Genomic DNA, 16,258 nt, shown 5'->3' on the forward strand with positions numbered 1-16,258 from the left:
AAAAATTAGTTGATAACATTTTTATAATTTTAATTAAAAAAATAGACGACAAATCAGAATATTCGGATAAATTTCCAAAGTACGGTAAAGTGTCACATCTTTTACATAAGTATTACATTATAAAAGAATGAACAATTGAATGGGTTTTACCACAATATTAAGACTACAGTTGTTATCAAAAAAGGCACATTTAAATCCAGAATATAAATTATGAGAATAACGAAAAAATTCCGAATATCGTAAATATTTATCTCTCAAGTATTGCAATATAAAAAAAATGCCAAAGATGAGAAAATGCCAATTTTGTCTGAATGAATTCTCTTCGTTGGCCAAACTTCATCAGGTAATGACACTTAATAGGTCTCGGGGCATGAAAATTGGTAAAAAAAAAACACAAAATACTTGTAAATGTGAAAATAATGGATAAAAATTAAGTCATATAAGATCCAAAATAGTCGTAAAATTGTACTGAAAGAACCATAAGGTTGAGAATTCAAATGTCACCTTAAATTTATTTTCTGAATTCCCTTTGAAACTTTAATAAAATTTTCTGAAAACACTCATACCTAATATATACGTAAATGTGCCAATTTTAGAGGAAAGTATATTGGTATGTGGTATGTTTGATATAATTCTTGCCAGTGTTGGAAAAAATTAACTTAATAAATTAGCTTTTTGTTAATAAAATCTATGAAAACTCATTTTAACATTTTTTGTGTGTTTTCTTAATTTAACTATTGTAGAAGTCTTACGAAATTAAAGAAAATTAATATTTGCTTTTTAATGAGAATGGCTGAACTCGGCATTTTATATCAATTTGGTATTCTATGTGATTTTTATGCTTTGAATTCTATGTTATTTTACTTATTCTGAGTTTTTTCCAAAGAACGTAATATGAGTATTGAATGTTCTGACATATTTGTGATTTGCTTATATGGTGTATGGTCTGCCGGGTTTCGTGGTAAAAATTTTTGTCCAGTAGAATTTTGTGGCAAAAAGGTATGAGAAAAACAGAAACAACATCAAATATTAGTTTAATTGATAAAAATAGTCATTACTGTTAACAATTAAACTAATAATTTTGATGTATTCCCAACATTTTATAGAAAAGTATTCGCATGAGATTTTGGCGCGAGTCACGAACAGATGATTTTTGACATAACCTCCAGAAAGTATCTACGTCATCACCAGTCCGATCTGGCCCACCTTATTACTTTGTTATTTGTTTTTATTCATCTTGGTTCTGCATGGTCGACTTTTTTGTGTAAGTTTCTGTTTCGACTTTTTGATGGTTTTAGGCACACGACGAAGACTGGGGGAAACAGTCGAGACAGGAACCAACACAAACAAAAGTCGATAATGCAGAAGCACTTGAGAACAGTGAAGGGCGAAAAAAGTTCATTTTTTATTGGAATAGCACCATAATTGTGTGCATAATCCCGGAACCTTCTGTATTTTGTTATTAGTAAGGCTACAAAATACTTTGGTATTGTTTGAGCCCGATCTAAAGACATGAAATTTTATGTGAATCGCAATAGGGATGAATCCTATTTCGTTTAGTATTTAGTTAGTTTTTAGATTAGTTTTTTTGCCAGGTCATGGGGGTTTATAACTTCAAGAGTTTCAAGAGGATCTTAAGACTATCGGAAGCACACGAATAATATTTGTTTGATGTAGATAAACCGTCTCTTGATAAATTCTTTGAGGAAGTATTTGACCATCAATCCATTGATTGTATCAACGTCAATATTTCTTTTCAATATCAACAAGAGCCACAAGAGCAGACAAAGCAACGATCATAAATATGTTACTCCATAATCACCAACTCGATAATTACCTTGCAATTGAGTGGGAAAATGCAAGTGGATCTTCACACCTTATTTATCGCTTTGATTAGAATCTCCTTGGGAAGAATTGTTTTTGGAATGAAAGAAAAGAAATATTGCAACAAATTTACTAAGAAATTTATTGGTTCAACAAGATGGAATCACAAAATTGAGAGGAAGAGATTTGAAGTTATTTTTTTGTTTCGGTGTTTTTCTCTTCGTCAATTTCATCTTCGTCAGATCCTGAGGTCTCATCTTCATCGTCATCCTCGTAATCCTCATCGTCAGATTCAGTGTAGTCATCAGATTCCTGATCTGGATTATTCATGGAGTAGCCGCTGTAGCCACTGGAAGCAGCACCTTCGCCGTACGAGTAGTAATCATCGTAGTCATCCGGAAGATTCTGCCGTCCAAATTTGTGACTCCTCACTGGAAGAGGAATTAGTGATTTCTGCGATTCTTTTAGGGAATTCTTTGTCATATCTTACCTGACATGCTGAGATCCTTAGTCTGAGATGTCTCATAATTGCACTTTGGACAGGGAATGGGCTTATTCTTCTCATACTTGAAGCCCTTCCGTTTCACGTGTTCATCGCAGTAGCAGGTTTTGCAACGCAGGCATGAATACTGACCCAAACGGTTACACGATTGACCTGTGGGAAAAATTTCATGAGGAATGTCCAGTTCTCAAGATGGGGAGCATGAATTCCCTGAAAATCTTACACTTGTAGTTTTCAGATTCAAGAACTTGACAAGAAGCTTGATGCTCAAATTGATCATCCTCACAGAGGAATCCGTTGCAGTATGAACACTTGAAGATCCTACCACCATGGTCCCAAACACCTCTCTCGCATTCCTTGCAGACAGCGTCCTGGGAAGAACCTTCAGGGTATTACTTTCCGGGAAAGTCAAAATTTTGTGTTTTATGTATACCTGAAGAGGACATGAACAGGCATGCGATTGAAGACACTTTCTCCCGTGACAAATCCAGGCTTCGCAAAAGTCACAAATAGCCCCAACCATTCCCAGTCCCGTGGTAAAGACTCCCGGATGGCGAACAACGCAATCTCCCGTCTTCAGCATGCATTTCACCTTGCCACATTGGGCACACACCGGAAGACGCTGGACACTCTGGCAGAAGTAGCAGAAGGCACGAGACTTCTGTTTTCTGACCAAAAGAGCTGGGGCATTAGTGGGAAATTGCAGAGAAATTCGAGATTTTCTTACTTTTGACACTTTTCACATTCCATAACGCCATTGCAAGGATACTCAGCGATATCTACAGCCTTGTTGCGGATTTCCTTCTGTCTCAGCTTCTGTTTCTCCGCTTTCTTCCGCTGTCCAGTTTTCTTCTTCGGCATCCTGGGGGAATGGTTGTGGGAAAAGCGGCTGGAAAACTCCTGAAAAACACCGCACCCGCAACTTAACCTCACTTTGTGAAGAGAGATTTGTGAGCAACTTCACACTGCTCGAATACGCTTTTGGCAGTGTTGCCAACTACACAGTAAAAAATCGTGTAAAATAATAACGTGTAATTTCCAAATTACCACTAAAAAAATTGTAAATTTTAATTTTTACCACTATTAAAATGGTAAATTTTGTATAAAAAATAATTTGTGTAAAAATTTCCAGCCTGTAATTCAAAAATGTAATTTTACCATTATTCAAGTGGAACTGTGTCACTAAAAAAGTGGTAAATACAGTGCCCGCTCTCTAATCCGATATCAGCGTAATCCGGACGAGTTATCAACGGTTACATAAAAAATAATTTTGAGGTTATGTATGCATGTCTGTTCACGAATGAAAATGAATTATTAAATGAAGTATAATATAGCATAGAATTTTCTAATAATCGTCAGTTAAATCAGCATTTATCGTAACTTCATTTTTGCGATTTTGAGATATATACATATTTGGAATCAGCGCAATTTTGTTTATTAAACGAACTTGTGAAAAAGAAACTTTTTAAGCCCAATAAAAATTATTTTAAACAAAAATTATCGTAAGTGCCCTTAATTAAGAAAAATTTATCAGAATTTGTCGTAACTTCCATTTTTGGGGAAGTTACGACAAATTTCCATACAAAATTTTCAATAATCAGCATTTGCCGTAACTTCTTTTGCTCACTTCCGTGGCTTGTAATTTGTAGCAAAATTGCAATATTTCTCAATAAAACGTTTATAAACTCTTCCAAATATCGAAAGACAGTGCGAATAGTGTAACATGAAATTATTTTAATGCAATATTCTTTCCGTACAGAAGTAGATCTTGAAAAATTCGAAAATCTATTTGAAGTTCCAAAAAAGAGACTTTCTGACTTCTTGATAATGAGCCCGATCACAAGTAGATTTTGATTCTCCAATAGTGTCTTGGATGAAAGGTAAATGGAACTCTATTTGAACAAAAAGTCGTTGATGTTCGAAGATTTCAAATTCAATTTCGAATTTTCATACTAAATGTTCGAACAAGGTGGGGAAAATTTATCAATTATCACACTAAAAAGCTGGCAAAAGAGTTACTCAGTGATTATGGAGTGATTAAATACTGGGGCGAGAACAGTAAACGTCGTTGTTCAGTTTTTTTCCTCGCAACAAATGTGAAGACTGTCACATTTTGACACTTGAGCACTTCGAAATTCGAACAGGATGTACCTCATCCACCTTGCGGAATTATCAAGAAGTAAGAAAGTCTCTTTTTTGGATCTTCAAATAGATTTTCGAATTTTTCAAGATCTACTTCTGTACGGAAAGACTGTGTGTCGAGCTCTCAGGAATGAACTTCTGAACTGATTTAAGACTAATTATCCTTTTTAGTCGTGCGCAGAGATCACGAATGAGGTACTTGAGAGATGAATCGAATCCTTTTGATGTTCCGGAAAGAGAGTTCATCAAAGGTTTGACCAAAGGGGATCATATCTGTCACTTAATGCGTCCAGAGTATCTCTGTGTTCCAGGACAAAATTGACGAAGTATTTCTTTTGGCTGACAAGTGTGCTGGGGCCCCTCTTTCTCTTCTACGGTCCAGGAAGCTTCTGGAACCATAAATTGACCTCGTCACTTATCTACAGCCACTTCTTGTTTGAATTACTTACCACTCGAAATTAATTGACCTGAATTGCTAATTTTTTGCCAGAAAAATTTCTGAAACTAGTAAATCTGTATGAGTATCGTCCTGTGCCTTCTGCTGAATGGATGTCGTGTTTAGTGGAGCAATTGCCGATAGTTTGGCGATAACTGAACTCTGCTTGATTTACTGCAGTGAAATTGCGACACTGAGGAGAGGAGGAACCGTGGACATTGTTCTTTTTGTTGATAATAAATCAGAATTTCATGCACTATTAAAACTGGAACGTCTTGTTTTGACATTTTGGATAATCAAATTTCTTTAGGGGCGCTAAAGGCTATTTTATCCAAAATTCCTATAACTCGGAATTCGAAATCTTTAGTGTCAAAATTAAAGCTTTAACTTAAATCTTTTAGGCTTCTTTATCTCAGAATTGGCGGGATAATTTCGATAATTTCTAAAAAAAAATATTCTAACTCCTAGATCAAAATTTTCGGACCTAAATGCCCACTCGAATCTCCTAAATATAGGGAAAATCCCCCACAGTTGGCAACACTGCTTCACACTGCTCGAATGCGCTTTTGAGGCAGTTTTTTAGACGAGTTTTGTGCAAATGTGTGTGTGCTTTGGGTGATTTTCGTCGCGACGACGGAGGTATTATTTTTTGCAAATTTCTGACTTTAATACCAATTGTGATAGTTATGTGAGTGATAAGGGGTATTCATTGATCAATAAACTGCACGGTGAGTGTGTTTTTTACGTGGCCAAGTAGGCCAGAGGATTATAGAGGATTTTTTTGGGGCTGGCCCCATTGCAGATCTTGGCCCAGGGAGAAGGGCAAGAGCGAAAAAACAAAAAGGGTTAAAAGGGAGGAAAGAAAAAGGGAATCCAATGAAGTGTTGTGAAAAATGCAGAATAACAATGTGAAGAAGGAAACATTTCAGTTACTCCAGTACTCAGATGACTCCAAGAGTCTGTCGGATCTTGAGTTGACTGAAATAGTTGTGCCAAGGAAACGGAAAGTCCGCAGGTTAGTGAAGAGTGACAATTTCAGGGTCTTTTGCAGAGACAGACAGCTAGAGCTCTTCTAAATTTATGCCGCGAAATCACGCAATGAGTCACTATGGCACATTTTTGCAGGAAAACAAAGTCAAAGGGAGGCTACAAGCAGAAACAGCCACCACCGCCAGTTCCTGGTGGATGCAAAAATCTCGGTTTGTGGATTGCCATTGTGACAACATGGTGCTGGCTCCTGATTCTCTCCTACATCATTGCCGTGGTCAATACGGGCAATCGTCAGTTGGACAGGCAACTGCAGAAGGTGTCTGCAACAACACAGAATGTGCCCCAGTCTCTGCAGGAATGGCATGAGACATCTCAGTACTTAGAGGCCAATCAGACAGCCATAGTGACAAAATTGCAAGATGTCCAGCAAACTCTGAGGAATTTCACAGAAGAGGTAAGGTTTTCCTCTTCCTTCCCTTCTGGAAATCCTTCTAAAACCCCCGTTCCATCCTCATTTGCCCTTCCAGGTGGCTCAGCTGAAGGCAATGGTGCACAAAAAGGCAGAAATTCCTGATGACAATGAGAAAATGTCTGTCCTTCAGACGAGTATTGCGGACTTTGGGGCAAAAATTAAGGATCTCTCCACAGCCGTTGAGGATCTCAAGGATCATATGGCGCGAATTCAGCAGGAAGTGCACAACAATACTGCCTTCAATCAGCATCTGCAGGTAAGAAGATTCTATACAAACTTAATTGTCGGTTTCCCAGAAAGTTCGTGATTTGATTGCCATGGGAAAAATTAGGCTTTTTACCTTACAATGTTCTCTGGGAAAATTGTAACAGTGAGAAAGATAAGTCAGGAGGTGATAAATATTTACTCACTTTAATCCACAAAAGCACAATTTCTCGCGAGTGCTTTTTATTGCTCGAACTCTGAAGATTGAGAGAGATCAATTACACTCGCTTGATACCACATTAACACTTCCCATCTCAAAGCGCTATTAAAGTATTACATTAAAATTTTATTAAGATTCACGCGAATTACAGCTAATCTACATTTATTTAATGCTTTCAATATTGTAAATTTATTAATCCTTAATTTATTTAAATAAGAAAGCCGGACTTGGCCCACAAAAATTTGACCTTGCACGATTTTGAGGCTAGGCCTTACATAACCTCAAAATTTAGAACTAATGGGGCAGATTTTCTTACTCACAGCAGTTTTTTGTAGAAGTTGAGGTTATGTACAGTGAGTGTCAATAGTTTGTTGCCTAATGGATGTTTGAGAAATGAAGTGAAAAAAATGATAGAAAAAAAATACTTTTCCAAATTTTTCTTTTTGCAGATGAGTTCCTTGTAATCCGTAGATATTATTTATAGTTTTCAAAAAAAATAATTAATTTTATTTCATATCAAAAATAATTGTTTTCCAAAAGTTGGTAATTTTTGAAAAATCAAAAGTTTGTTGCCTCATTAAAAAAACTAATTCAAAATGGTGAAAACGTGCAACCAACTTTATGTAAACCGTTTACATTTTGAGCTTATGTCATTTGATAGGCAAATGGTGGATTTGTACATTTTTAAGGCTGTCAATGTTAAATATATAGGTGTAAGAGTGATGTTAAATAACAAGAAATAATCAGTTTTTTGATAATTCATAATTTAGGTTATAATGGCAAATTACAAAAAGTTGAAAGGTGGGATATTGTCCAGAGATACTGCTGGAAGGAATCGGCGTCGCTTAATTGCCAAATTTTATGGAAATTCATGAAAAGTTATACATAAAATGGTCAAATATTATAGTTATGAGGCACGAGTACATCTGAAAAACGCTACTGGTAGACCCAGAGTTTCGACTCAGAAAGTCGATAACCGCATTCTAGGTATCTCTGATAGTAACCCCATGATGTTTGCTTCAAAAATTCAGAGTCGGCTGGTTACAGAAGGCATGCAGGCTTCAAACCAACCGCAATTTAATGAAAGTGGTAAGAATAATTACTTGGTTTGCAGGTTTCCATTGATAAACAAAACCAATCTGGTTAAAAGGTTGTAAATTCATTTGGAGCATGCTAAAAACGTAAAAATACAACCTCTTACGCAGTTCGGTTTTGCTTACCAATGGAATCTTGCGAGCCAAGTACCTATTCTTATATTTTCTTTCATTTTGAGTTTGATTTTCGAAGCATTTGAAGCCTGTATGCCTTCTGTAACCAGCCGACTTTGAATTTTTGAAGCAAACATCATGGGGTTACTATCAGAGATACCTAGAATGCGGTTATCGACTTTCTGAGTCGAAACCCTGGGTCTACCAGTAGCGTTTTTCAGATGTACTCGTGCCTCATAACTATAATATTTGACCATTTTATGTATAACTTTTCATGAATTTCCATAAAATTTGGCAATTAAGCGACGCCGATTCCTTCCAGCAGTATCTCTGGACAATATCCCACCTTTCAACTTTTTGTAATTTGCCATTATAACCTAAATTATGAATTATCAAAAAACTGATTATTTCTTGTTATTTAACATCACTCTTACACCTATATATTTAACATTGACAGCCTTAAAAATGTACAAATCCACCATTTGCCTATCAAATGACATAAGCTCAAAATGTAAACGGTTTACATAAAGTTGGTTGCACGTTTTCACCATTTTGAATTAGTTTTTTAAATGAGGCAACAAACTTTTGATTTTTCAAAAATTACCAACTTTTGGAAAACAATTATTTTTGATATGAAATAAAATTAATTATTTTTTTTGAAAATTATAAATAATATCTACGGATTACAAGGAATTCATCTGCAAAAAGAAAAATTTGGAAAAGTATTTTTTTCTATCATTTTTTTCACTTGATTTCTCAAACATCCATTAGGCAACAAACTATTGACACTCACTGTATGAGTTAGCTGAGATTCTTTACAATCTCAACTTTTGTGGTCACAGGTGAAATCCGACATTTTGGAATACCCCCAAATTTTGTTTTCTTAATAAGTCAGCCTCTATGGCATCGAACGGGATCAAATTTTAGTATGTTATAGCTGGGCCTAAGACCTTTCGATCGATACCAAACTTAACCCCCTCCGACTCCCCTTCAAAAAAAAAATTCAAAAAATCAATTTTCAAATGGTCATATCACTGCTTCTGATTATCAGAATTGGAAAAATTTTGGTGTTTTGGAAAGCTCTCGTGGAATACTACAACCCTTATGACATCCCAATTTCACACGATTTTATCGAAGGTCCGATTAATCGAAAAATTGATTTTCGATTAATCGATTTCGAATATTTCGAAAACTAGACGATACTTTTTCTTTAAATTGCAATATGTTGTAGCTGGGGTCGAGACCTTTCCAACGGTGGGTCACACTCCTCCCTCGATGTTCCCTGACCCGAGCTATAATCAGAAATGTCTTGACCGGGCTGCATTTTCTGTACAGTAGATTCTTCTAAATTCGAACGCTCGGGGGGTATTTTTGACATTTCTCACCTGTCAAATTCGAACGATTGTTCAGGTAGCGTTTTGGCCATTGACGTACAAGTTTCATTTGTCGTTTGTTCAGTTTCAAACGGTTCTTGCACACCTCTGCTATACTTGCTTATTTCTTACAAAACAGTGTATACTTTCATATAGGATAAGTGTGCCAAATTCCGGACAGCTTGCAATTTCGCCCACTTTTTTTGTTCCTCGAATTTTCATGAATTTTTAGATTTTACGTACTCTAGAGATTCCCGAAGGGCAAGGAACTATGAGAATGAAGGTGGCCGAAATAGGGCACCAAAGCTATGTCTACATTTTTATTCATTTTAAAATGTATTAAGAATGATTTCAGAGTAAATAAAGACGGCAAACTCTTTACAAGGTTCCAATCAACACACTATCAGAAGAAAGAATAAAAAAATCAATTTGTATTTAAAATATTACATTTCAAACTTGAGACTTTGACGCTTGCATGCAACTATGCCGAAATTTGGCACACTTACCCTACCATACATTCCCATAGCAAAGAAAGCGTGATAGGAATAAGAAGCGAAAAATTCCTCGGAATTTTCCAGTATTTTTCCTTGAAAAAATCCATGGAAATTTTCCATAATGGGTTCCAAGGGTTCCAAGGGTTCCAAGGAAAATTTGATAGATTTATGCTGGATTTTTTCTGTGGAATATATCCATGGAATGTTCGTGGAATTTATGTGGATTTTTTCACCTAAATAAAATGGAGAAAAAATGAAGTTGTCACATGCACCTCGTGATTTTACTTCCGAATATTAAAGAAATAGTAAAGATTACGAGAATTATAATATGTTTTACTAAACCATCAATAACGAATTAACACTTTATGCAATAAAAAAAATATTTTATAAAATTTTTTTTTCTAAAATATATATTATATGACAAAAAATTTTAAGGAGTTTTCTACCGTTTTCACTCCGGAGGTTTGTCATCAACGCTAAGACTTAAGGACTTATCTGAGAACCCTTTCAACTTAATTTGTCCCATAGAATACCTTATGAAGAAATGCTAGGTTGATTTTACTACATTGAATAATTCGAAAATCCTGAATTGTTGTTGTTTTCTTAATACGATTGACCCGTGGAACCGGTGGCAGCCAAATTCCGAGTCTTATGTTTACGTAAACACTATATTGTGTTATGGATTATTGATTTTCGTAATTTAATGAAGTCAGCTTTGACTTTTACGATCATTCCATGCTTTCTTAGCCTCAAAAATCTAATAGAGCCTCTAACGAGAAAGTTCTACATTTACTCCAATTCCTCATACTTTCATTTAAGCAAACTTGGAAAATTAATTGTCAAGATACTAAATAATTACTGACATTAAACTAAAATTTTGTTATTTTTGATATACTCGAAATGAATTTCAGTTTATAACTATAAATGAAAGTGATTCTATTTTTTGGCCGAGCAGAACATCACTTTTGACGCATCCTGAGTAAAAATACAGACCTTTTGCGGCCAGTACTGTACTTTTTCGACGTATGGCAATTACTTTAAAATTTCTTAATTAATTTTTTTTAAACATACTAGAAAAACGTTACCAAAAGTTTAAAAAAAATCAAGTTTTAAGGAGTGATTCTATTTTATTGGACGCCACTGTTTTGGTTGGAGTTTTAAATGTTTTCGAGTTCTAGCCAATCAGTAGGACAAAACTATTTATTGACTAGTATTATTTAATTTACATTCTTCTCGCACCGGAAAATTGATTTTTTAATTTGCGAAGTTAAATTGCCAAGGTTTAAATAAATTTTATCTCATATTTAAAAGGAAAAACTCAAAAAAAATTTCGAAAAGCTCAAAATTTTGCATATTCCAGTATTGTGCGAAAGTCTTTTCCATTGTACTTTTTTTATCACGAACTTCAAAGCAAAAAAAACCTATATTACCACCTGAAGCAGAATGTTCATCTTATCGGTCCAATCTGTTTTTTTTGCCGACTATTTAGGAGATATCGCTGGAGAAGAGGGTGAACGATTCCCTAGTGAATCTGAATAGTTCAGTTCCACAGCAAAATGGAAATATTGCAAATATTACAGCAATGTTCACGGATAAAATAGCCAAAATGAATGATAGTCTCAATGCTATCAATAATGTCCTGAGTCAGAAGACAAAGAGCATTGAGGAGGATGAGATGAATCAGAAGAAACACATTGACAGACTGTACGACAGTGTGTCCAATACATCGTCGCATGTTTCGTCAATTGAAGAGGATTGGTCCAAGTTTAAGCAGGATGTGAAAGATCTGGAAGCTGCCAAGGAAACCACGGACACGAGATTGGGAAATCTGGAGAATTCCAGGGACAATTTAATGAGAACCATTGAGAAGATGCGTGGAGAGTCACAAACGCAGAATGAGAGATTTACCAAAGATATTGGCATGCTTCAGCAGCACGTGCAGCGTCTTGCTTCAGCTCAGGATGCCCTTGTGAGTACAATTTTTCAAAAATTCTTCTATTATTGCTCGTGTTATGAGACCTTACGCGAATGAAAGGAAATTTTGAAGTCAAGGAGATAGTAAATAATGAGATTCAGTTTGTTTACACTAAATAACTTTCTTTGTATTAGGCGAGATTTTAATTTTTGTCGTCACGAAAAATCATTGAAAATATTTTTGATGAAACCGTATCGGGCTAAAGCTAATAGAATAGAATAGAATAGAATATTTATTTGGTTAATGCCCCAGTTGAATGCAACAAGTTGGGACTAATGAACAGTAAGAGATAGAAATTTGTAGTTTTCGAAAATCCTTTTGATTTTTTACTTAAAAACTCGTAATTATGATTTACTTTTATTAAAATTTAATAATTTATAGTTTTGTACATTACGACCTTTTTAAGACATCACGAGTTCCCGGAACCATCAACAGTGGCGCTGTAGTCGGAAATAATATGAATATGAATAGAGGAGTAAAACACTTTAGATTTTTCGGTATAACTAATTGTAATTGTTTATTTGTATATTACCAGAGTTACAGGCCAAACGGTTAGAGATAGAGACTTGGGACATTTTGGAGGACCCCCCATAACTTGGCCACCGTCTCATTAACATAACCCTTATTTTCCCTTCCCCCCCATCTCCTTCCCCAATGCAATGTTTTTTCAAGGCGGAAATTTTGTCCATATTGGAAAATACCTTTGAATCATTCACAATATAGATTTTTCAAGGTCAAAGGTCAAAAAGGCTATTCTAGATAGTGTATTTGTCAACTGAATAGTGTCATGTTTGGGCTTATTGGAAATATATTGGAATTTCTGACAAGACTGCGTCATTTAAAAATCGGTTATGAACCGGTAATGAACGGTTCATTAGTAATTTTCATCCCAAATTTTATTCTAGTTTTTCACAATATATTTTCGCGTTTGAGACTATTTCAGAGATAATGCTACGCTGTTTGTCCATTTGATCCGATTGCACGTTCGTTAGTTGCCAGGATTAAAGGCCACACGGTTAAAATAACGGCTTGGGATTTTTGGGTAACCCTCCATAAATCTGCCAAAGGACCATTAACTTTACCTATTTTTTCTTACCTTTTTTCTACCTTTCAAAAATCATGTGGATATGTTTTAGACGTTTTAGGGAATGCCTAGGCGGAATTTTCTTCCATATTAGAAAATTTGACTGACTCCTGATAATGATTTTTCAAGATCAAAGCTTAAAATGCTCTAGATCTATAGAGTATATTTTTAACCGAATTTCGTCAAGTTTAGTTTCGTTCAAAAGGTATTATAATTTCTATTAAATCTAAACTGGTCCCAATTGGTTATGAACGAACCATAAACCGGTTATGAACTAATAAAAAGTTTTTATACTTTCCTGACCAGAAGTCTAATTTGCTCCTAACTATTACTCCTAATCTATTTAAGGCAATATTTTCAATGATTTATAAATCAGTTGTAAATCGATAAACTTTAAAACATTTTCTCAATAAGATTACTGCTAAAACGAACTTCTTCCGGCTTTGTATTTAGTAGCTTCGTGGCCAAAATCCCGAAAAGTTTTAAAACCCAAATGGGTCAAAATGTCAAAAATCAAAATCCCGATTGGGCCAAAATCCCGAATGAGTCAAAATCCTGAATGATCATAATTACGAAAAACCAAAGTTCCGAAAGTCAAAATCCCGAAAAGTCCAGATCCTGAATGGGTCAAAATCTGGAAAAGTCAAAATCCTGGAAAGCCAAAATCTCGAATGGACCAAAATTCCAAATAGCCAAAATCCCGAATGAGCCAAAATCCCAAAAGGGACAAAATCCTGAATGATCATAATCACGAAAAACCAAAGTTCCGAAAGTGAAAATCTCGAAAAGCCAAAATCCGGAAAGTCAAAACCCCGATTGGGCTAAAATCCCAAATGATCCAAAATACTGAATGCATCAAAATCTCGAATGGGCCAAAATCCGAAATACTCAAAATCCCGTAAGCCAAAATCCTGAATAGTCTAAAATCCCGAATGGATCAAAATCTTAAATAGCCAAAATTCCAATTGGGCCAAAACCCCGAAAGTCAAAATTCCAAAAGGCAAAATGCTGGAAAGCCAAAATCCCGATTGGGCCAAAATTCCAAATAGCAAAAATTCCGAATGATCCAAAATCCAGAATGCACCATAATCCCGTTAAACCTAAATCCTGAATACTCAAAATCCCGTAAGCCAATATTGTAAATGGTAAAAAATCCCGAATAGCCAAATTCTCGAATGGTTTAGATCTTTAAAAGGAAAAAATTATATGGAGGTTAATGTGTGGAATAATTTCCCAAAACACATAAAACTTCCATTTGCCTTCAGCAAGTACAGATGCAATTGTAGGAGTAGGTATAACATTTTTTAGGAAGTCGAGATTTTGGCGTTCGGGATTTTGACCGGTACGGATATCTTTATAATTTATAATCACCCATAAGAATCGGATTTTTATCAACACTAAATAGTCCAAACACTTGTTCTTCCCAGTATATCCTAGTTTTCCTTTGGGTACTTTGAGTCCCAAAAGAGGCCAAGATGAAACATTTAAAGGTATAACAACTAAGTCACGTCATAATTTTGGAACATTAAAACTGAAATTCTGTAATCAAAATTTTATATAAATTTTGTAGCGCAAACGGAGCTTTTGAAAAATTATTTGGATCTATAAAATATTTAAAAATCATTGGTCTAACCCTAGGGACGTTCTATATAGTAACATTAAAGATATCTAAACTCAAAGATTAAGGGAGAACAGGGAGTTCCGTATTCATTAACATTTTCGAGTTCGAAAAAAATGCCGAGATGTCGAACAGAAACGCCGTGATTATGTATACCGGACCGCGTGAAAATTTAGGGGCATTTCAAAAATGTAGCCCCCTGTGTATCGTTTTCGAACTTATCGGAGCTACTTTCGAAGATACCTTGCGAGAATATGCTTTCGGAAAGTTGCGTTAACAAGTCACCCTGAAATAACCTTGATAGAAATGTTTCAAGGTTATTGGTGTATATTTTATTTTCTTATTATTATTTCGAAATTCTATTTTCGAAATTGTTTTTTTTGTTATATTTTCGAATTAAAAATGTTGTATAAATTCCTAAGATGACGCACTCGGTAGACACATGAAATTAGCATATTCCAAACAAAGTTGCATGAAATGGAATTATTTTACAATAATTTATTCAAAAATAATCAAAATCAATATGAACAGCCTTGACGAACTATTTGCGGAATTCATATAGAATTCTAATATAGAATATTGTTTTGTCGTAGAAACAAAATACAGCTCTAGCAAATTCTGGACCACTGCAGCCATCCACACCACAAGTAGCTAACACAGTTGCCTCGTCAAATACAAGTGGCTCACTCAACATCGAAAAGTAGAATTGGTTAGTTTTAGTAGAATGAGAGAGAGAGAGAGAGAGACAGACAGACGGAGAGGAAGGTGATGATTTTTTTCTTTTTATTCGATAAAAATAATAATAGATTTTTAGGATTAATAACACGTGTGATGATTGAGAATGCAGAAAAAAATAATTTCATCACATTCTACTGCATTCGATAACGGACATTTCTTCTCAACATCTGAGGCAGTATTTGTGTGTATGAAAAAATGCCTTTACTCAGATGAATGGGAAGTTCTTGCAAGAATTTTAACTGTTCCAAAATAATTTAATAATAATTGTCCTAATATTTACCTTGTAGAAAAAAATTGTGTAGTTTCTTAGTTTCATTTGAGTTGTAATGATTTTCTTTTTCTTGTGATTTTACCCAGCGATATAATAGAACATTGTAGACGGGATGGGATTTTAGTAAAAAAAAAATGAGTGCTAAATTTACCAAGGAGTATTGAGTCAAAGTTTATTTGCCACTAGATTTTATTTTTAAAATATATAAAAGTTAAATTCTTTTAAGGTAAATAATAAATAAATTCAATTGATGAATTTTCAATGCGAATGATTTTTGGGTGTTTTTTCTTTCTTCATTTGGAAATCACTCCCAATTGCTTACCAACATCCCTAAAAGCATCAATGCATCGTTGAATGTCCTTTTCAGAGTGAGCAGCTGATATTTGAACACGAATACGGGCCTTTCCTTTGGGTACCACCGGATAACTGAAGCCAATCACATAGATTCCTTTTTCTAAAAAGAAACAAGTTGAAGTGATTTTAATACTAGAGAATTCTCAAGTCTCGATGGAAAAGTATTTTGATTGGTTGCAATTGAATTCAATGAGCTGATTGCTTTCGCGACTCCTTTACTTTGCTGCAAGTTTTTTTATGGCTACAAAATATCTACTCTCTTGGGTAGGTTTTACTATAAATCATTTTGAGATATCGTTATAGGATATTAGTTTAATCAGAGGTGAAATAATAAAATAGGGGAAGGCTTTCAA

General features: G+C 34.8%; 3 protein-coding genes across 5 annotated transcripts in view; 1 reads left to right on the forward strand and 2 right to left on the reverse strand.

Annotated features, from left to right (window-relative positions):
* Positions 1 to 1,940: 1,940 nt before the first annotated feature.
* On the reverse strand, positions 1,941 to 3,284 carry LOC129798825 (zinc finger protein 330 homolog). Its single transcript, XM_055842214.1, has 5 exons — positions 3,054 to 3,284; positions 2,760 to 2,994; positions 2,550 to 2,697; positions 2,315 to 2,479; positions 1,941 to 2,255 (listed from the first exon to the last, which is right to left on the reverse strand). Exons 1-5 carry the CDS (start codon positions 3,185 to 3,187, stop codon positions 2,017 to 2,019), a joined length of 921 nt encoding a protein of 306 aa, XP_055698189.1. The 5' UTR covers positions 3,188 to 3,284; the 3' UTR covers positions 1,941 to 2,016.
* A 2,197-nt stretch (positions 3,285 to 5,481) lies between these two features.
* Positions 5,482 to 15,819, forward strand: LOC129798820 (uncharacterized). 2 transcript variants are annotated; one of them, XM_055842198.1, is made up of 6 exons: positions 5,482 to 5,632; positions 5,707 to 5,919; positions 6,030 to 6,348; positions 6,422 to 6,622; positions 11,355 to 11,834; positions 15,136 to 15,819. In XM_055842198.1, the coding sequence occupies exons 2-6, from the start codon at positions 5,798 to 5,800 to the stop codon at positions 15,244 to 15,246; spliced, it is 1,233 nt and encodes a 410-aa protein (XP_055698173.1). In that variant the 5' UTR covers positions 5,482 to 5,632; positions 5,707 to 5,797; the 3' UTR covers positions 15,247 to 15,819. The 2 variants fall into 2 exon arrangements, with proteins under 2 accessions (XP_055698173.1, XP_055698172.1); XM_055842197.1 differs by having other exon boundaries at positions 5,482 to 5,919.
* LOC129798817 (2-amino-3-ketobutyrate coenzyme A ligase, mitochondrial) overlaps positions 15,723 to 16,258 on the reverse strand; it is a 30,222-nt gene continuing 29,686 nt past the window's right edge. For both annotated transcript variants that reach the window (XM_055842193.1, XM_055842194.1), the window contains one exon: positions 15,723 to 16,005. In XM_055842193.1, the coding sequence (XP_055698168.1) occupies positions 15,845 to 16,005 (161 nt within the window). In that variant the 3' untranslated portion in view covers positions 15,723 to 15,844. The remainder of the gene's footprint in view (positions 16,006 to 16,258) is intronic.

This window comes from Phlebotomus papatasi, chromosome 1, assembly GCF_024763615.1.
Source record: "Phlebotomus papatasi isolate M1 chromosome 1, Ppap_2.1, whole genome shotgun sequence".
Classification (NCBI taxonomy): Eukaryota; Metazoa; Arthropoda; class Insecta; order Diptera; family Psychodidae; genus Phlebotomus; species Phlebotomus papatasi.

Coding starts and splice junctions, on each gene's coding strand:
- LOC129798825 (XM_055842214.1), bottom strand. CDS start 3,187: ATGCCGAAGAAGAAAACTGGACAGCGGAAGAAAGCGGAGAAACAGAAG. Junction 2,995..3,053: donor GAATGTGAAAAGTGTCAAAA/GTAAGAAAATCT, acceptor TCTTTTGGTCAG/AAAACAGAAGTCTCGTGCCT. Junction 2,698..2,759: donor CCTGTTCATGTCCTCTTCAG/GTATACATAAAA, acceptor GGTTCTTCCCAG/GACGCTGTCTGCAAGGAATG.
- LOC129798820 (XM_055842197.1), top strand. CDS start 5,798: ATGCAGAATAACAATGTGAAGAAGGAAACATTTCAGTTACTCCAGTAC. Junction 6,349..6,421: donor TGAGGAATTTCACAGAAGAG/GTAAGGTTTTCC, acceptor TTGCCCTTCCAG/GTGGCTCAGCTGAAGGCAAT. Junction 11,835..15,135: donor CTTCAGCTCAGGATGCCCTT/GTGAGTACAATT, acceptor GTTTTGTCGTAG/AAACAAAATACAGCTCTAGC.